The following is a 20,619-nucleotide window of genomic DNA, read 5'->3' as shown; positions in this document are numbered from 1 at the left end:
CCACCGAACCCCTCACCCATCCACCTCCCTTTCCCCTCCCCTTCCACCGGCTTTCCCTCCCCCACTCCAAGCCAGGCATCTCAGAGAAAAGGCTCTGCCTTGCACAGCCTGTGTGACAGCAGGAGGGAGAGGGAGCTGGATATAGCAAGGAAGAGGAAGCCGTGCAGAGTGCTGAGAAGTGCTGCATGCCATCTTCCGAGACCGCATCCAAGCCTGGAAGAGCAGGGAACCTACTGCTTGCAGGAGCACCTTCTCTTGGCTGTTCGTTGGCATCTGCAGCAGGTGCTTGAAGTCTGAAGAGGGCAGAATGGGATGAGAAACACCACTGGCAATTCAGATCGCAGTCCTTGTGATGAAAACAACTGGGTGTGCAGCTGACCAAAATGCAGCAGCAAGAGACAACCTGAGAGGAAAACCAGCAAAAGCAAAACCCAGGCTGCAGAATTCCCTGACTCTGGAATCAAATACACGTGTGTGGGCTGCTGATCTGCCTTCTGATCGCAAAGACCCTGAGGGTTTTGGGTTTTTTTTTTTTGTTTGTTTCTGCTGTGAATCTTTCAGCTAATGTGAAGCGGTCTGGCTTGCAAATATTTATCCAGTAGTTTGACAGGAGGTGGCATCTTCTGCACTGAATTCTGAGCATGTGAAGAGACAAGGCATGTTTGTAGCCAGAATCCTGACGCTCCCCAGGAAACGGATTCTGTGAGGCGAAAGGTTAAAGTAGGATCATGGGAGGGAAGCAGGTCAAATGGTGAGCGATTGTTGCCATTGTCATTTGAAACAGCAGGGATGGGGTGTTTATTAAGATTATGAGAGTTCAGACTTATCACTGGGGCTGTTGCCCTAAAGTCTTGACTCTGCAGGCACTGGCAACTCTGGGACACAGTGGAGAAGGGATATGGGTTAAGAAACCAACTGGTAAAAGGAATGAAGTGGAACAGTTTGTATAATGAATCTGTCTTAAATAGCTTTAATTCCCAGGCACTTATTTCTGCATGCTTTAATCAAGAATTGTTATGTTCTTTAAAGAACAAATTACATCAGTGGATATTTCATAATCTAGTGGGTTTCGTGACTGATACAAAAACTGTAGAAATGTTTCCAGCATTAACTTTGTGGCATAATATATGAGGCAACCTGACCTGTGCTAGTGCTTCATCTGAGTGCATCTCAGTGTCTCTTTCACTGTTTGGCATGGTTTGAGAGGTGGTCACTTATGCCATGTGAACCCACGGGCCTTTTAAAATAGGGAAACTGCCCGTGAAGGGGAGTGTGGGTATTGGGATGTCTAAGCAATTATCTGTAAAACTGTCGGTGTTGTGGAGGCCTGTAGTGACCACTTAACCCCACCCCCCTGCCCCAGCTGAGAACCTTTGTATTTGCTTTGGGCTGTGGATCCAGTGCTGAGAGGATTGGACTTTGGAAGAGGGGAATTATATTTCCAGGCTCTGTATCACCTTTTTTTTGTCCCGCTCATTCTTTCCAGTTCCTTGCTCTTGCCCATCCCTCAGTTTCACCACCTTCTCACCCAACAGTTGCTCATACTGTTTTTCTAGGACAGCCCTCATTCTTCCATCTTTTGCATGGATGAGAAACCGCAATGCACTTCTCAGTGGCTTTATCAGGATGATGGCACATTCAGAGTATCAGCTGAGAAAATGCTGGGGGAATATTGACATCTGTTCCTAGGAGGAAGTAAAATCTCTCTCAGAGTTACCAGACATGTTGCATCAGCTTGGCTTCCTGTTTGTACCTGTGCTGTTTGAAAGTTTCCTTTCTTCTGACCCTTACTATATAATGCAAACCCAATAGTACTGTCTGGGCTCCTAAACAATTATTTTAGTTTATACTATGCACCCATTCAGTGACAAGCAGGAGCAAGGGGCTGGTTACAAATGTTGTATACAAAATGTGCCTAACAGGGGACTACTGTAATGGAGTTAGCCTTCCTGAAGATAATCTTTGAGCAAAGCTAGGTGGCCTGGACCCCTTTAACAGTCATGCACACCCTTTTTGAGCAGGGAAAACCCACATACTGTAGCTGTAAAAGATCCCCATTAGAAGGTGGTTATTCTTCAATTAATACCATTAGTAAGTTTCATTCATTTTTTCCTTTAACATGGTGAAAGTCTATTTAGTCTGGATCATTAAAACTAGACCGCTCGAAGGTCTGTAATATAAATGAGAAGTAGGCCAGCACTGGCTGTGGGAGTGGACCAGACAGGAGCTGCTAGCAAGTCATTTCCATCTCTATTGCAGTGCTTTTCTGATTCTGTGAGAGAGCTGTGCAGTATGTAGCAGCAGTGCTGGGAAGATGCGGAAGTCAAGCTGTCAAAGCTTTGTATTTTTCTAAACCTATATTACTTCCACACTGTTTTCTTTTTGTTCTGTCCTTTGTTTCTATGTTGGGGAGAATGAAAAATTAGCTCCTGCTCACACTTGTAAGGATTATTTCCTGTGACTTTAGAGGTACATTGAATGGGTCAGTGAGCTTCAGCCACCTTTTGATATTGTCTGGGTAATGCATTTAGGAAGAATTTCTGCAAAAAGATTGCTTGAATCTCACGGTCAGCCAAGATGGCTCCAGTGAAAATATGTGGGTACTTTCAAGAAATTTTAACCCAAGAACATGAGTGAGTGGTATCTGACTTTGAAAAACATTTTGCCCTTTTCAATTTCAAGTTAGTGAAGTGGTGCTTTTGGAAGCCAGAGTAGGAGATGAAGCAAGCCAGGGTGGCTTTTTGTTCAGCTTGCAGTATGAACATAAGGCTCACAGTAGATTGTTTCTGAGCAGATCTTCAGTAGAGTGTGGTCTTACCCCTGTGTGAGTGTATGTGAATTCTGTGGTGGCAGTGTCAAACTTGTATTCTGTTGAGGAAAATGAAGAGACACATAGTGCTACTTATCTGTTAGTCTGTTATGACACTGTGTACATGCCCAGTTTGGTTTTTTCACGCCTTCCCTAGTATGCAGATAATTCGTAGTTTCAACAAGCCTGCTTGTGCATTCAATTTTATCTTAGATGAGAATGATGTTGATCAGCACTAGAAGTAACTCTTTCTCCTTTCCTCTGCAGTCTTACATCACCGAGTCCTATCCATAGTGCAAAGAGTGAATCCACAGTAGCCCCATCAGAGGAGAAGGAAAGACTTGTGATCATCCACACTGAAGAAACAGAAACTAAAAGAGGTATCTTGCAGATAATGCTTTACAGCTCACACTTTCATTAGGATTTGCTTGTATCATAAACTTGCTGAAAATTTCTCCAGTGACAGAAATGAATTTAGAGAATGTGATGCTGAGTATCTGTTCACATAAAACTAAATCCAGAAACTTGTAACGCTACGATAATGCCACAATATGGCAATGTCTGTGAGGCTTGCAGAACAGTGCTTGGAAAATAAAGAGCTCTGGAGAAGGATTAAGGGCCATCTATAACTTTGATTGTAGGGTGAATACTTTTATCAGAGCCTCATTAGGCCGTGTTGAGAAAAATATTTAAAATTCCTTTAAAGAGTCCATGTGAGTTTATCAAGACCATGATGCATAACTTGACTTTGTGTGAGGGTCTGTGTTTACAGTACATCTGTACATAGATCGGGTGCCTCTTTGCAAGGAACTAAACACTTGTAGTGTTGTTGTGGTGTCTGCATTGAGAAGTCATTGCTGTATTGCCACAAATGCCCTGTGATGTGGTCAGTTTACACTTAAAATTTTCAAGCATATTGAAAGAAGGGTTTTCAAAGAAGTTCCTCAAGTGATTTTTTTGGTTTTGTTTCTTCTCAGGAATGCAGCCTAATAACAACTCTTTCTGGTTAGCATCCATACCAAAAGCAAATGACAGAGAAGCTCTCCTAGGAAATGCTTTGCTGCCTCAGCCAGTGGAGTCCTGCTTTAGTGCTACTTCAAAAGTATGTGACAGACTGTCTCAGCAGCTGAAGTAGCTGGCAGGCTGTGGCTGTTCCTTAATTTCTTAGCAGTACTGTGTCTGCTTGCTGCCCATATAGTTGAATATTGCAGATGCATGTCTGCAAGTGCACAGCAGCTTGCATTGGCCAATTTAACTTTTGGTGAACTAGCTAACAAGCACTCCTACAATTATTCCTCATCAAATCTCATCCCTTAAGGAAGAAAAAAGATCTACATTCCTGGGCCAGCCAGTGGATGATAGTTAACGACTGATCCAGCTTATGCTGTGGGGATCAGAAAAGGCATGCAAGGCTATGAAACTTGCTGTTGAGAGGAGTGTCTGTTTCAGAATTAGGTGTGTTGTCCACCTTGAGAAAGCCACGTTTTTCGACAAGTAGAAATACTCTTTAATGTTGCCTCCAGTGGGTCCTTGGTGCACCCTCTAACACTAAAACATGCTCTTCAAATCCCACAGCTGCTTTTTGGTGCAGTGCATTGTCCTCTGTGATGATTTGAAATGTCCACTACTGAGGAATCAGAGGCAGTAAGATCAATGAAGGAGAAGGATGCTTATCTTTGCTAAATGTTCATGCAGGAAGGCTTCCTTTGCATAAAGAATGAGGCATAAATCCATGAGATTAGACAAGATATCACACCTATAGCAACTCCCTTGATAACAGCTAGAATATACACTGGTTTGTTAGTGATAGCTATTGTGGACAGCAGGCAATTGTTGTGTGGTGCAATTCTTTTCTGGACTCCTCTGTCTGTCATGACCACATTCAGCTGCACTCTCTTCCAGAAGAGACAGAATCTCATTTCCAGCCTGAGTGGCAAGCAGGGAATTCTGGATCATATTTGGAGAATTCATGGGAGGAACAGCTTTTGGAACAACAGGATCATTTGGAAAAGGAAATGGAGGAAGCAAAGAAGATGATTTCAGGTTTGCAGGTAATAGATTTTCTTTTCAGGCAGTTGTTCTCTTCTACATGTGTTTCTTTTCCCACTAGCTGTAGCTGGAAGACAGGTGATCTTGCAACTGAGACACTGGTCTGGAACTTGAGAGTTGAGTAAGAGGCCTGGTTCAGTCGTGTCTCCAGGGTGACTATGCAAGAAGTTACTTGGTCTTTTGGGTCACCTCAGTTACAATAGGGACAGTGGCTCTTCCCTGTGTCTCATCCTGTGGGATGAGTCCCTTCAGGGAAGAGTTACTCAGGAATGAGGAAGTATTTCTGATAATGTGGGTAGTGTGTATTGGGGTATATTGGCTGCAGCCAGCAGAGACCTTATCCAGCAACAGAATGCTACTGACTAAGCACTCTGACATCTTTCTTGCAACGTTTAGGCTGTCTTAGCTCCTGCAATTACGATTTGGTGCTGGCCACCTTTTTCCAGAATAGAGAATGCCAATACCATCCTTTCCAATGTCCCAGATGCAACTTAAAATACAGCTGGATCCATCCACAGTCTTGCTTCGGGCAGGGTATGCCTGTCCCCCATCATGCTTAACCAAGCATGCTTAACCAAGAGAGCTTAGGGAAGAAGGGAGGATGGCTGCAACTTCCCCAGCCCCAGTATATATGCCAGGGTTTCAGATAAAGGATTTTAATATCTGTCTGTGCAATTCAGATACAACCTTTTCTTTCTCTTTGCTCAGGTCTCTCCAAAACCCGGTGTTGACATGATTTGAGGCTCTTATTCAGTAGGTAGGGAGAGAGAAGGATGTGGAGAGCAATGGGGGAAGATTATATTGCTATGAAGACTGAAGATCAGTGATACTCGCTAGTAGTAAATTAGGTGGACTGGGAGAGGGCAAAGGGCAGACTGAATGCAGGTAAAAACAGAACCACCACAGAGAATCTGAAACAAAGCGTATGTTTAGAAGGTGATTACATCTGTATTGTCTTTTGGTTGGAGTCCAGATCCTAGCTGGGTTCATTGGCTTGATGCCCTGTCCTGTGATGCTATGCTAACTTCTGTATGCGCTGTCACTGTGCAAAGCACGTACGTTATTGTGCAAAATGGTAAAGATGCAGCAGTGTTTTCCCACATGCTGGGACTGGGGCTCTCCTTCTTCACCAGGGCACTTAGCAGCCTGCACATTTTGTTAGCAGCCTGAGAGAATAGAGCACTCTTTTTGTGATTTGTGATCAGAAGTAATGCTGAGAGACAAGGAATGTCAGGAAATCAATCAAGATTCACAAAGCTGATCAGGGGTCACACAGGCTTACATCAGTCTTTCAGCAAGCTAGGCTGAACTGTAATATTTGGCACATTCTCTATTTATTTGTGGGACCTTTTCCTTGCTGCCCTGTTCCAGTCCCTCCATGACCAAATGACCCCCAGCCCAATGTGTTTGACTCTGCATTGGGAGCAGAGCCCCTGATCATATGGTAAAGACCCTGAACTCTCTCCGGAATATTCCTTTCTGTTTGTGCTGGGAACCATACTGGCTTTGAATTGTAAATATTTATGTGCCAGTAAACAAAGCAGAGATTGTGTGAGAAGCTAGGCAGCCAGGGCGGAGAGTGGGGTGTGGGTGGAGGGGCACTTTCCCTGTGGACAATGGGCAGGAAACAAAAGACTCAAAAAAAAAAAAAAAAAAATAAAATTCTCGGTTCACTGGTGAAATCCAGTTGCCCACTGGGAGCAGGGAGAGGCAGCACTGGAGAGACGGAGGGACTGGCCTGTCCCATTCCTCCAACCTTGGCCCCATGTTTCTGAAGGGTGAGCAGCTGACATTGCTGCCCTGTCTTCCCCTGGGGGTAGGAAGAGGCAGCTGATGTTGCTATCCAAGAAATCGGATTTGATTAATTGATTTTCCCCCTCTTGCTCAATACCTAAGAGCCTCCACTTCATGAGAGTTTGCAGTATCAGGGACCTGATATACGTATACTCCATAAGGCGCTAAAACCATGGTAGCTTTTTATGTTCCTGTGTGATTCCTGCTTGATTGTCCTGCTGGGAAGACTTTGGGATGCAGTCAGAAAACAATTTTCTGAAGAGCTTTTGCATTAACTGAATACAGATTGTTATTTGCTATTTGGCAGCTGTTGCAGCCCTTTGTGGAATATTCTGTCCTGGACCTTTGGTGGAAAATTCAGGCAGAACCTGACCTGTCAGCCTTGAAGTCTTTAGGGGCTAAACTGGAGTATTACTGCAAATGGGATGTTTTGGTTTTAGCCATGGAGTTAAAATAGAAATGAACTAGGAAGCTAACTGAAAGAAAGAGGCATGACTCTTTCCACTGTGTCCAGTTTTATGCAACATCCTGGCACGTACCAAGTGCACTAAGTCCTAGAAGTTAGAGATAGAAAGGTTAATGTAAAAACCATCAGCTAGAGAAAACCACTGTGGTATACCCTGCTGGACATCAGGCCTGGTCCTGCTAGTCACACTTCCTACAGTACATGCTTTTCCCTCTTTCAAGCTGGATGCAGTCTCCTGTGGGAATTCTGTCTTCTTCCTGCAGACATCGGGACTGCCTTGGAGCTGCTGAAGGAGTTAATACTGTGCTTCTAGTAGCCTTCCTTAAGCACAGGGCATAGCTTAAGATTTTCATTGTCTGTCTGGGTGAGGGCTCTTCCCTCACTTAGACAGCAGTTCTGAATGTGTCTCGATCTTGTCTAGTGTAGAACAGAAATAGGCTTCCCTGAACATCCTGTTTCTAAAATCTTTTGTAGATGTGTGGTTAGGAGAACGGCTTCTTTCAGCAGGGGACACTTCAGTCTCATCCCAGAAGAGAAGCCTTACAACATAAACCTGGTTCAGCCTCAGCTTTAGACTTCAAATCTGTTATTGTGGTGAAGGCTACCCGTGGACTGAAGCCTGAGACAGATTTCAATCCCTGAAAACCTGAGTTGTCCTTGTTTGGTGCCTTTCTGTGGGGAAGAGTACTGGCTAACAGATGTCTCTGGGATAGCTTTTTCAGAGGATATATCATCTTGTTAATTCCTCAAAAATTCTACTAATTTTTGAGGGGAATAAGGAGAAATGGAAAATGAAACTGTTAGGACACTTGATATGAATGACTGTGTGCCAGAGCGGCAGCTAGCGTACTTTCCTTTGAAACCCCTGAAGAGGAGATTTTTTTCTTCATCTTTCCAGGCTTTGTTGCTCAATGGGTCTTTACCTGAGGATGAGCAGGAAGGGTCCTTTGAACTCTGTGAACATGGAGCCTGCCACGAAGAGCAGCTGGTGAGCACATTGCTGTACCTACGTTTTTCTGATCAAGATGTCCTTTGCACTCTTCTGCCACAGGCAGGTGTCTTGCACAAGAGTAACCATGGTATTTTACATTCAGATCATAATCCGAAGTCGCCTGGACCAAAGTGTGGAAGAAAATCAAGACCTAAAGGTTAGAGGGAGGCAGATGAAAGGGAAAGAGAGGTTTTGGATCAAGACATCTTTGCAGACTCTGCTCTATTTGGTTATTTTGGGGGGGGGAGGTGAGCGGGGAGTGGAGAAGACAACAGATGGCATGGGGGATATATTGTGGTAGGGCTCCAATTCTGTTCCCGTATTCTGCCTCATGCCAATGTTAGTAAAGTCAGTTGTTGGTAAAACAAATATCTAAATATTACTGGAATTTAAATGACCCCTGAAACAGATTTTTTTTTCCCTCTATGCTCCTAAAGCTGGAGAGATCCAGGTTGTACTAGCTTCTTAAAACTTTATCCAGGGCAGCTCTTAAGTTTGTAACCATGTCTGAATATAAACAATCTTTCAAGTAGGAAATAAATGCAGCTAAGAACCTGCTTTGTCAAGCCTGCCTTAGTTCAGCTTTCTGCTGGTGCTGGCTCCAGGACCAGTTCTGATGCTGGGAGAGAAGTATTTGACATAGCCCTGAAGGACAGACCTGGGGGAGTAGGCAATCTTTTTCTCTCATGGCTTTAATAGCAGGGGCTTAGGGAGCTGCTCAACTGTTTTGCCATGTTTATAACTCATCAAAATGGCTCAGGGCCTGACATACTCTTTGATCTGTGGGAAAAGGTAGGATGTGCTTTCTTCTGAAGCAGGTGTCTGGGGACAGAGAGCACTGACTTTGTTTGATTCTGAAGGAGTGACAAGATGCCATTTAATCAAACTGTGTTGAATTTACAGAAAGAGTTATTGAAATACAAACAAGAAGCTCGAAACCTACAGGGAATAAAGGTGAGGAAAGGGGCACTTCATCAAATATAAATAGTAAAAGCTTTAGAGTTTGCTGCAGCTCATGAGTAGGGCCAGTGGCAGCCATACACCTCTGAGGAATCTCAGATTGTGGAGGGAATTGTATTAGGGGACTTGGAGGTGGGGGATCCTATGGTCTGTTTCTGGCTCTGGGGAGGGACAGCAGTTAAGGCAGGCACAAGGAGTTAGGTCTCCTGGGTTCTGTTTCTGTCTGTAGGATTGAGGTCAAATGTCCTCTTTATTGTCTGTTTCCCCTAAACAAAATATGAGGTACAGGATGCCTGCTTGGCATGCTTCCCCCTCCCCGCCCCCCATCTTGGGGTACACACAGTAGGGTTGGCCCAGTGAACTCATTCTTGGCAGCAGAGAGAATAGAGCATGGGGATATCCTTGTCCTCTTCAGCTGCAGCATTTTTCACAACTTTGGCTCCTGTTTGCTCAGTTTGTCCCTCTGGAGTTCTGAAAACTATTAATCTACTCCTGAGCAGAGTTATATTTAGAGCTGCCTGTCAGGCTCCTGTGACGGAAGAAACAGCAGTAGCTGTCCAAGGTAGAGCTTTCGGCTTCTGGATAACACTGAGTGAAAGGCACAGAATTAGTCCTGACTTTGGCCTCTTCAGGGAGGATTTTATTGCACAACTAGGTCACACTGAGAGCTTAGGTTTCCTTGTGTCCTTGGCTGGTGGTGGCCTCTTTCTGCCCTCTGGATGCTGCAGACACATGGCGGGAGACATTAGCCGTAGGCCACTGAAAAGACCCTCCAAAGACACTGCTGTTTTCTTCCATAAGAGCAAATTGTCAGGACACTTCTGGAGCAGGAAGTTCAGGTAGAAGCACAGAAATCTCTCTGTCCCAGATGGCTAGAATGTTGACAGGGAAATCACTTTTGGGTAAGAGAAAGGCAGAAGGGCTAAAAGCCCATTGGGCAGATGTGTATATACCTCCTGCTCTCTTGGGCCCTTGGCAACACTTCAGCCCTGTGAGTGGCCCCACTGTGTTATGGCCACTGGTCTAGGTCACTCACTTCCCAGGGAAGGGTCTCTGCCTCTGCCTTGCACCTTCCTACAGATAACATCTTTTCCTAGGATGCTTTACAGCAAAGACTGATTCAACAGGATGCTTCAGTTCTTCAGCTAAAGCAGGAACTGCTGAGAGCAAACATGGACAAGGAGGAATTACACAATCAGAACGTGAGTCACTGTGCTGCTGAGGGTTAGATTATTTTAGGAGTTTGGTGGCCCTGAGGGCTCCAGCAGCCTCAGGGTGGAGTTGGTGGTTGCAGCAGAGTTCTTGGGATCGTGGGATAGTGAACGACCAGTCAAAGGTCTCTGCATAGTAAAAACTGCACACAGTCTACTAGCCATCTGTGAGACTCGCTGGAGTTTCCCGTTCTTCACTACCACTTCCTGTCCTCTGAGACCTTCAACTGAAACAGGAAGGGGCTTCCCATTATGTTTTCAGTACAGTTGAATGCCTCCTTCCTCATTGTGCTCCCTGGGTTAGCAAGTGCACTTTGACAGGTGGAGATGCCAGGTACAGCGTCTCGCCAGAGAAGGGCAAGGAAGGAACTGTCCTGTCCAAAAGGTTGCCACCCTTAGACACCAGCTCCCTTGAACTGTGCAGATATTTGGTCTCAGGTCACCCTTTAGCACAAGGGGCAAAGAGGTTGTTGCCAACTCTCCAGGAATACCTACCTCACACGTACGTGTTACTTGGGAAAAGAGACTAACACCCACCTTGCTACAACCTCCTTTCAGGGAGTTGTAGAGAGCGATAAGGTCTCCCCTCAGCCTCCTCCAGGCTAAACAATCCCTAATTCCCTTAGCTGTTCCTCATTAGACTTGTTCTCCAGACCCTTCCCCAGCTTCGTTGCCCTTCTCTGGACACACTCCAGCACCTCAATGTCCTTCTTGTACTGAGGAGCACAAAACTGAACCCAGCATTTGAGGTGCGGCCTCACCAGTGCCGAGCACAGGGCCACAATCACTTCCCTAATCCTGCTGGCTACACTATTGCTGATGCAAGCCAGGTTGCTGTTGGTGTTCTTGGTAACTTGTGACAGGATGAGAGGAAATAGCCTCAAGTTGCATTGGGGGAAGCTTAGATTGGATTTTAGGAAAAACGTCTTCACTGGAAGAGTGGACAGGCATTGGCACAGGCTGCCCAGAGAGGTGGTGGAGTCACCATCCCTGGAGGTGTTAAAAAAAAAATGTGTAGACGTGGCACTTCAGGGCATGGTTTAGGAGGGATGGTAGCATTGGGTTGACGGTTGGACTTGATGATCTTAGAGGTCTTTCCAACGTTAATGATTCTATGATTTCTGCAGGTTGACCTTCAGAGGAAGGTTGAAGAGAGAAACCGGCTACTGGCAGAATACAAAGTAATGGAATCTCCCTTCACTGGAGGCTTTGCTGGGGGCAGCATCTGGTGGTTCTTCTGTTTTTGGAGCATGACTGCAGTCACCTCTAGGAATGGCACTGTGGATAGTTAATCAGTTGTGATAGCCATGGATGTTTGTAATGAGATGGGGGGATCAGATGTTTTGTGTTCTGCCCACAGCTTTTTATAGTAGATCTTTAATTGTCATAGTTTTTCTGTGATGGCTTGCTGAGTATCTAACACTTGTGCAGAAACCTGTCAGGTTAGGTTGGGTCACCTGATTGTCCACTGATCCCTCAGGAATCTGTTTTCTCTGGGACAGTTGTCTGGCCTCAGTAGTGGATCTCTTCTTGTCAAGGGGATCCCAGGCAACAATAACCTGACCCATCTTTTCAAAAAAAGCTTTGACACTGAGTTCTAACATCTAGCTAGAAGTACATGCATTGTGTAAGTCAGCCTGTAGAGGAACCTGGTCCAGGCAGACAATATAACCTTTCCTGCCATGGGAAGATGATAGTGAGCCTTACTCACTGCCCTGTTGATTCTCCTGATTACCATGTTGCAGAAAGAGCTGGGCCAGAAGGATCGGCACTTACAGCAGCATCAGACCAAACTGGATGAAATGCTTAGGCAGCTTTCTGAGGCCAGCTACCAACAGGTATGGAGCAGGTGGGCTGCACTGAGGCCCTGAGAGGTGGCTCTTACTTTAGTGGCTCAGTTTGTGCTGATTCTTCTACTCCCCTCACAGGTGGACTTGGAGCGGGAGCTGGAGCACAAAGAGGCCCTGCTAGCTCACTGCATGAAGAGAGAAGCTGAAGAGGTATGGGAAGCCTTGGTCTATACATGACTATTGGTGTGATGTTTCTGTCCAGCACCTTCTAGCCACCTATCTCCGAAATCATCCACTTCATCCCAGAGAGGCCTGGCTTTGCAATCTCATTGTCGGTGCCCTAACCAAGGCAGCGAGACTCCACAAAGCATCCAGCTTACCAGAGCTCTCAGCAGTGAGCACTCTGGCTTAGCCTCTTGTATCAAAATCCTAAGGGATGAAACGGGAGTGAGTGGAAGCCAGAGATTCTTGGCTTCTAGCTTCAGCCCTGACTCTGACTAATGGGTTAGACTAGGGCATAGCTTCTTATCTCATTTTCCTGTTGACCCTGTTATTGAGCACTTGGAACTGTCTTGGTGGAAAGAGTGCCAGCCCCAGTATCTGTCCCTGCCTAGTGCCACTTGAACATTGTGCTCACAAGAGCTTGCAGACCCCTCTGACCTTCCTGTCTGCCTCTTTCTGCACCTGTATGTGAGGAATCATGTTTGTATTCTGACCTATAGGACTGCCTGTATTTACTTGGTAGAAGATGAGTTATATCACTGATGTGGAAAGTTTTTATGTCCTCTCATAATTCTGAAGGTAGCAAATTGGGATCTTTGGGGAGGTTCTAACACTTATATTCCTAGCGGCACATGCATCTTCCCCTGAACAGGTGATGGCTTACAGTGCTCATAGTGCTCAGAGCAATGGCTTCCTCCAGTCAGCAGGAAAAGGAGCTGCTCCCACAGTCCACCGAGGGGTAAGTGCACCTCAGGGATATTTTCTCAGCCAGATGCAGATGAGGGCTCCACATATTCCGGAACCTATTATCCTGTTAAAAGATATTTCTTTTTTCTAAGACCTGTGGCTTTAGATGCGAAGAAAGCAGCCTGGAGTTAGTCTGACTGACTTGTGGTCTCTTGGGCAGACAAATGACTTGCAGTTGGTTCGTGATGCCCTTCGCAGCCTCAGGAACAGTTTCAGTGGCCATGATCCACAGCACCACACCATTGACAGCCTGGAGCAGGGCATCTCCAGCCTGATGGAACGGCTGTACCGCATGGAAACACAGAAGAGGCAAGAGAGAAGGGTAATGGCCTCCTAGAACACTTGGCTTTTAAATTCTGCCCCTCACACATGATCCAAAGTAAATCAGCAATGAGAGCTCTAACTAGGAAGTGACACTTTGTTCTCACTCTTTTGGCTTTGCACCCTAGATCTGGGGGAAATCACCGGCAAGCAGAACAACAGATGAGTGTAGAGACTCCTGGCCTCCCAAATCCAGTAAGTGCCTTTCAGCTCCTGCCCTCCCACTGTCAAATTAACTGCTCAGGTTTCCTGGCCAGAGTCCAGGGTATAGCATCCCCTTTGGAATCTGCCACCTCCAGCTTCTTATTCCCTTTACCAGAGCTTGCTTTCCTCCCTTTAGTTATTTGCTGTACAGATTAAACTTCACTGCAAAGGAAAGAGGGCAGAGACAACCTATGGCTGCTTGTCTGTAAAGCACTATCACAGTGAGGGTCGGTCTGGGCCACTTCGGTAGTACTGCAGTGTAACTATGACAATTACCCTTGGGATGAGTGGGAAATAATATGTTATGTTAGCTTTCCTGCTGGTTTGCACCACCTAGTGGACACAGACAACTGTTCAGTTGCTTCCTCCCCTGTTCCTCCCGCAGAGTCTAGCTCCCTTCATATACGCACAGCCCTTTCTGACACCATGCTTCCTGGCTCTAGCCTCAGAAGCTTCACGTTTGCTTTTCATCATGAAGGCTATTTTTGGTTGTCAATGAAGGCTATGTTGGTTGTAAATGTCACCTAGAAAGCCTGTGACGTTATAGGGGATCGTAGATACTGGGGAAAGACAGAGGCCCCCCCACCTTTCAGTTGCATTGTAGCTGGGTCCAGCTGCAGGGTAACCTGAAAGTACAAGATGCAGAGGAATGTAGGAGAGGAACTCAGAAGCCTGAAGTGGGTTGTGGGGAGGATTTGCTGGGTTCTTCCTCCTCTCCCATAAACTGCAGTTTTCAGACCAGCCAGGGTCATGCGTTTTCTGCGTGCAGACGGTACCTGTCCCTTTAGCAGACTGCATCCCCCTCCACTGCAGCAGGGAAATTGAGTTGTGCAGCCACAAGTGTAGAATGCCTTGGGTGTAAAGACCTCTAAGAGGTGGCTCCAAAGACTTCTTAAATTAGGAAGCCTTGGAATGGGTCTCTATAATATTTTCTGCATGGTAGGAATCTTAAAACTGTAGAGTCACTCACTGTGAACCTTCCTGTGCTTCAGCTTTTGGCACAGCGCATTGCAGGGAAATGGGAAACAAGGCAGTAACCAGAGAGAGGGAAGCAAAAATGAGCAAAGAAAAATCCATGCACAGACACCCATCTGGCCAACTAGAATGGGAAGATGGGGAGGAGACAGGTAACCTTTTGCCTTGATGTTGTGCTTTGGTACTGATACGGTAATTTTCTTCTACAGAAAGGTTCTCCTGTCACTGTTCAGGTAGTGAATAGAGCATTGGTGGAGTAGATGGTGGCAGCAAGCCCTTCTGTGGATGGGAAAGTAATCCTGGAGGATGGTGCTAGGCAAATCTTCCATGCTAACACAGTTGGATGGTGACCCTACCTTAAAATGCAAAGTTTTCCAGTAAGCAGGGCAATACCTGGTCCTTCCCAACAGGGGTGATTAGCCACTCTCATAAGACTCTCTTCCCCTCACCAGATTCTCTGCTGTGATGGCAAATTTGATGAGACCACCCCTTTTGTCTTCTGTTGTGGCAGGAGACAGGCTGTTGTTCCCCAGTGATTGTGCTCCTTTTGTTTTGCAGAACTGCCTCATTCTCACAGCACACCGGTGATGAGCACCAGTGCCTGCACCAAAGTGTTGTACTTCACTGACCGCTCCCTCACACCTTTCATGGTCAACATACCAAAGAGGTGAGGTCTGGCTGACACTGCTGACATTGATGTGGGAGGTGCTTGTTTCCCTTAATGCATTAGTCTGATGTGCAGATATGGTCACCACTAGCACAGGTTTGCTGTGCAATAACTTAGGTGTTGGATTTCATAACATTGTCTGTGGAAAATTGCCTAAAGCAGTCCCCTAGCTGATGCATTTGTTTTAGAGCCCTAAGAGATTCACCTCTCTCTTATTAACTTCCAAGAGCAAGAGAAAGGAGCCAAGCAGTTTTATTGTGGCATGTAGTGCAGGATGCTCTGTGAAAACAACTATGGTGGTCAGTGCAATGGAGGCTGTTCTGAGGTGGTTCTTAGTAAATCAGAAGGCAGTTCTTCCTCTGAAGAGGACCTTGGGGTTGACAGGTGTGTTCTTGGAGGGGCACACTCTTCAAATCCCTGTGGCCATGGTGCCTCATGCCTAGCTAGACTTGAACTGTGTCTCTGCACGCCATATAGTAACACTTGAGCTAAATCCAGTAATGGCATACCATGCAGTAGTGTCGAACTCTTCCCTTGCAGGTTAGGGGAAGTGACTCTGAAGGATTTTAAGGTAGCTATTGATCGTGAAGGAACCCACCGGTACCACTTCAAAGCCCTGGATCCAGAATTTGGCACAGTCAAGGAGGAGGTAAGGGTGGAATTTAGCAATCAGCTGCTTTGGGTTCTGTCTTACCACACAACCCTGGAGACTGTGGTCTCCTTACTTCTAAACTAATGAAATCTTGGAACTTGCTCCCGAACAGACGGTCTGTTTTCACAACTGCAGATTAAGCTCCTCTTGTAAGGTCCTAAAATGGGATGTTTTCATCCCCAGCCATAGCAATTACATGAATGTGATTCAGTTGCCTGGGGGCTACAAAGCCCCTTGCGCAAAGAGCTTGCTATTGGCAAAGACAGTCTGTTACAGAGCTGGGACACTGGGCAAAAACCAGGACTATACTTGAAGCCTTTCAAGTGGCTTTATAAAACCTGCTGCAACCTGAGACACATTTAATGCAAATGTGGTTTATCCAGAAAACATTCTCCTACTTTCTCTTTAAAGGTTTTTCAGAGATAACTTTGTGGCATCTTTTCCTTTGTGTACTCCATTACAGCCTTGTTTGTTTATGTTGGCGTGGATTGGATTCATTAAAGGTTATTGGGATAGTTCCTGTTTCACAGATTAAGACAAGTGCAAAGGGTTACCCTCTTGGGGAGCAGTCAGCTGACAAGGTACTTGTTCTGCAGAAACAGCTGGAGATTGTAGAGTAAATCAAAAAAGGCATGTTTCCTGTCTCTATTTTCCCTTTCCTGTCAAGAACATGCCAATAATAATCTTGATGGTTACTGGTTAAAGAAAGGGCCTAATCTGTGGTTTTTTTTACCTAAAACCTCAAGAGTTTACTCAGACATGTGAATGATGGATGAAGTGCATGTTCTCTGGGCTGCGTAGTGAAATCTGAGCTGGGATCTCTGACTTGATGCCTGCCTCTTATGCTACTGGCACTGTAGAAAAGTGGTGTCCAGACTCCAGAAATGACTGGACTGACTTTTTTTTTCTTTGTAGGTGTTCCATGATGATGACATCATTCCTGGTTGGGAGGGGAAAATTGTGGCCTGGGTGGAAGAAGACCATGGGGAGAATTAATCAAGCTTTTAAGTCTTGTCACTATGGAAACCTGTAACTGGCTGCTTAGCTCAAAGAATGACCAAAAAGCATGTGTGCTGGAAGGAGTCCAATTTAAGCTGCCAAAAAAGAGGGCTTCTCTGCAAACGACGGGTAATGTGTGTTGTATGCACGGATGCCTGGCATCTGACTTTCCGTGGCCAAACGCGGACAGTGTTCCGAGACTGAAATGACAGGTCTGTGGGAAAGAAACACCTTGCTTTGTCCCGTCAGCTAAGCCCTGAAGGCCTTAATGATGCATTGTTCCCTTCCCCTTCTTCATTCCTGCAATATGTGCTGCAGACTGTGATCTGGGCATTTCAAGTTTGGTTTCTTGTAGGTAGTATTACATAAATCTACACTGATGGCAAAAATGTGAAGCTTTGCCTTCATGAGTCAGAAGAAGCCACCAGATTATGCGAGCTGAAGGTGTGACCAACTTTGGTCCTGGACTTGTACGTGTTGCAGGAGCAGAGTGAACTTTCTGGACATTCCAGAATGACAGTATAGAAATCTGACCTGGGGAGGGAAGATAGCCTTCTGGAGGTTTTACGCATGTTCTAAAGCAAAGATCACCAGCTTGGCAAAGCTCCCTTTCTCCCAAACTCAGACTTCCATTTCCTAGGCCTGCTTTTCCCACTTTCTCTGCAAAGCTGTACTCACTTCTGAGGCCCTCTGGGTTTGCTTGGTTGCCATGGGGACTGTGGGATCTTGGTGCTTGCTTATTTGCTGAAGGATTTCATTTGTGGGGGAGCTGAAATCAGCTGATTTCCTGAGGTACTTACAACCCCTCTCCTTGCTGAGCCTCTTTCCCTGCACTCCTGCCCTCTCCTCTTTCAGCAAGGCAGACAGTTAGTCACCTCCTGTGCACAGGCATCACTGTGTGCTGCTGTCCATTCATTATCAGGGCCACCAAACACTTAGCCACACCAGCAGGATAAATCCCGTCAGTTACACCACCAGTTCCTGGTATGCCTGAAGGATCAGGAAATAAATGACTGCTTGGGAAAGAACAAGCCCTAAAATCCTTTAGGATGGGTTTTTCTTTTTTGTTTTATGGGATTTGTTTGTTTGTTTCTGCATTGCCTGTCTCTGCCCTTCTGCTGCCAGTCAGCTGTACTTCCAGAGTGCTGGCTGCGATGTGCAGCAGACACTGTCAAGGTCAAACAGCAAGTCAAGGCTCTACTCATTCTTGGTACATGTCGCCCTTCCGTGGACTACCTGTGTGTCTGTGCTGTGCGTGAGGCTGAACCTGAGAGGGTGAACCTGGTTTTACTGTTTTATATTAACATGTCCTTTTGAAAACATGTTCCTGTTCCTGGAATTATTTTGTACCGGTTTACATTTGTCTGAGGACTGTGGATATTTTTATACTAGTGCAAGTACTTTCTGTATATTTCTGCACGCATTATACTGTGTTTTACGCATTTTCTAGTGGATGCTGAGATGTTTTGTATTGTCTCCTGTTAACACAGCACTGGGCTCATAACTTGATTTTACTATGGAAATCCAGCTAGTTCCTACTGGGTTTTATATTTTTGCCAGCTTTGATAGGCACCAAGGATATTATTTATTTTCTCACTGCTTCGCTGTCCAGGAAGTAACTCGAGGCTCTTACGTGGCACTGTGCCACATTGGCACAACTCAACATACCTCCTGTTCTGGACAATTGGTTATGGTGACTTTCTCCTTACAAACAGCAGTAGAAGAGTTCCTCAATGAACAAGTTCATCAATGGGCTACAGGGGGGGAATAAATCTCCTTTGGAAAAGAAACAAATATTTTCTTCTTCCCTGGAAATAGTTTCTCGTTGCATGATCTCTAGTGGTTTGGTAAAGAGAGCGTGGGGTTGTTATACAGAAATCAACTGTATTTGAATTGCAAATTTTTCTCAAGTGTTTATTTCTTCAGGTTTTACTCATGAATTTTACTTCAGCAAGAGCCACGCACCCAGGCTAGAATTTTATGGAGAAAATTAAGACAGTTTTCAAGGTCTGTAGTTGCCAGTTCCATATCCTTCTCTGCCACTCAAAGATGAGCAGTTTGTTTTTGGAGTATTGAAGACACAGGAGGCTGTTAATATGTTCAGAGCTTCTAATGGATAAGGCTTCAATCCAGCCTTGCCCTAGCTATCCAGTTTTCCCATGAAGAAAATAGTTGTTAACTAACACAGAAAACAGCCTGTTGTTCTTAGATCAATTCAGATAACTAGCCGTGGTCACATTTAATATGCTTACTGCCACCAAAGAGCCAAGAACTGAACCCTGTATGGAAACACGATCTCCAGAGCAACAATGGGCTGTATTTGGGAAGGAGCAAGACTGGACAAAAAGCTTGCTTTTGGGGGCTGGCAGTCATGTACCTTTCATCCATGCTAACACCACCTGTAAGCTAGGACAAAAGAAGACATCCCCTGAGACGGACCGGATAGCAGTGCTCTGTTCTTGGGTTCCTATATGGAGCTCCCCTCTGTGATAGCAAAGGTAGAATTGCTGCAATTGCTGTCACTGAAGCTGAAGGGCTGCTGCTCTGATGAGCTGTATCCCACAGCAGTTTGGGTTCAGCTTTATTTCTCTACTCATACTGCAGCCTTCTTCAGACTTTTTACCTTTGCATGATAGACAGAAAGGGGTCTGGAGGAGGTAAGGAATATTAGGCATGGGGATAAGAGGTATCAGGTGGAAAAGGCAGTGGCCAGGTGTGTCTTTCTGATAAAAGCAAAAGATGTTGCTTTTAAATCAGTTTGGCACTGCTCTAACACTGGGGATGCGCTCTTAATACCATATCCCGGACTTGTATTTTTCACTTTCTTGAATCTTTATTTCTTTCAAACTTTCTTCAAAGTTACTTTCCTATTCCTATACTTGTAACTTACATATGTAACATACATGCTATGTGTAAAATTCTATTTTCATAGAAACTCTGATGTTTGCATTTGTCACTTAGGGCAGTTATTCTAACACCTGTTCTGTAGGAAGGTGGGGTTTCATCTGTACATCTAAACCAGACATTACCTGACTGGATAAGCCTAGGATTAGTGGACCAAACAGTTATCTTAATAAAATGGGGTTTGCAAACTTGAGTCTGTTCAGTGCTACTGAAGGGGAAGATGGCTTTGACATGAGAATGCATGGGTAGGGTTACAGCACATAAATCACTTGGGGTGCTTACGGTTAGCCTCCCATTGGTCCTAGAGAAAACCTTTTCTATCACTTAACCACAATGTTTTAGGAAAGCTTGTGTTTTCTGAGACTTGGGAGACTTAGAATCACATGCACTGCAGAGCAGGCTCAGAGTGTTAGTAAAATCTACATTTACTTTTAAAATTGGTATGAACAATAAAAAAATCAAAACACAAGCTCTGCTCAGGTACCTGGGTGATAGCAAATTTTACTGCTTCCACCACCAGAGTTGTGTAAAGTGCTGCAACTGGCTGAGCTCAGTCAAGGCCAGTCCCATACACTTAGGAGCAGCCGCTCCTAAATCATTTAGCATGGCTAAAACAGCAGCAATGCCCGTGATGGGATTTTACTGCATATGGTGCTAGCCACCTAAGCCCTCTGCCCCTGAGCTTTCCAACCCCCTGAGAAAACTCCGTTCCTTCCAAAGCATGGGGGAAGTCTTTGGGGGAGCCTGTGCTGCTGGCTCCCCGGCAGAAGCTATCATCACAACAGCTCCATGGAATACCTTCTGGATTCACGTGTCCCCATATTGAACTGGGACCTGGCTTTAAACCTGGGCCGTGTG

General features: G+C 45.4%; 1 protein-coding gene across 4 annotated transcripts in view; it reads left to right on the top strand.

The window, feature by feature from the left end:
- Positions 1–19,951, top strand: part of DIXDC1 (DIX domain containing 1) — a 45,115-nt gene extending 25,164 nt beyond the window's left edge. For 3 of the 4 annotated variants that reach the window (XM_075116232.1, XM_075116233.1, XM_075116234.1), the window contains 15 exons: positions 3,077–3,189; positions 4,712–4,860; positions 8,017–8,106; positions 8,213–8,266; positions 9,013–9,063; positions 10,167–10,271; positions 11,408–11,461; positions 12,026–12,118; positions 12,209–12,280; positions 12,945–13,031; positions 13,200–13,361; positions 13,489–13,555; positions 15,098–15,206; positions 15,747–15,855; positions 16,774–19,951. In XM_075116232.1, the coding sequence (XP_074972333.1) occupies positions 3,077–3,189; positions 4,712–4,860; positions 8,017–8,106; positions 8,213–8,266; positions 9,013–9,063; positions 10,167–10,271; positions 11,408–11,461; positions 12,026–12,118; positions 12,209–12,280; positions 12,945–13,031; positions 13,200–13,361; positions 13,489–13,555; positions 15,098–15,206; positions 15,747–15,855; positions 16,774–16,854 (1,396 nt within the window). In that variant the 3' untranslated portion in view covers positions 16,855–19,951. Of the gene's footprint in view, positions 1–102; positions 752–3,076; positions 3,190–4,711; positions 4,861–8,016; positions 8,107–8,212; positions 8,267–9,012; positions 9,064–10,166; positions 10,272–11,407; positions 11,462–12,025; positions 12,119–12,208; positions 12,281–12,944; positions 13,032–13,199; positions 13,362–13,488; positions 13,556–15,097; positions 15,207–15,746; positions 15,856–16,773 lie in introns of those variants that run through there. The other variant, XM_075116235.1, reaches the window with a different exon arrangement.
- Positions 19,952–20,619: the final 668 nt, after the last annotated feature.

The sequence above is a fragment of the Phalacrocorax aristotelis genome, chromosome 22 (assembly GCF_949628215.1).
Source record: "Phalacrocorax aristotelis chromosome 22, bGulAri2.1, whole genome shotgun sequence".
NCBI lineage: Eukaryota > Metazoa > Chordata > Aves > Suliformes > Phalacrocoracidae > Phalacrocorax > Phalacrocorax aristotelis.
Note: the sequence above shows the minus strand (reverse complement) of the source record. Positions and strands in the feature narration are given on the sequence as shown.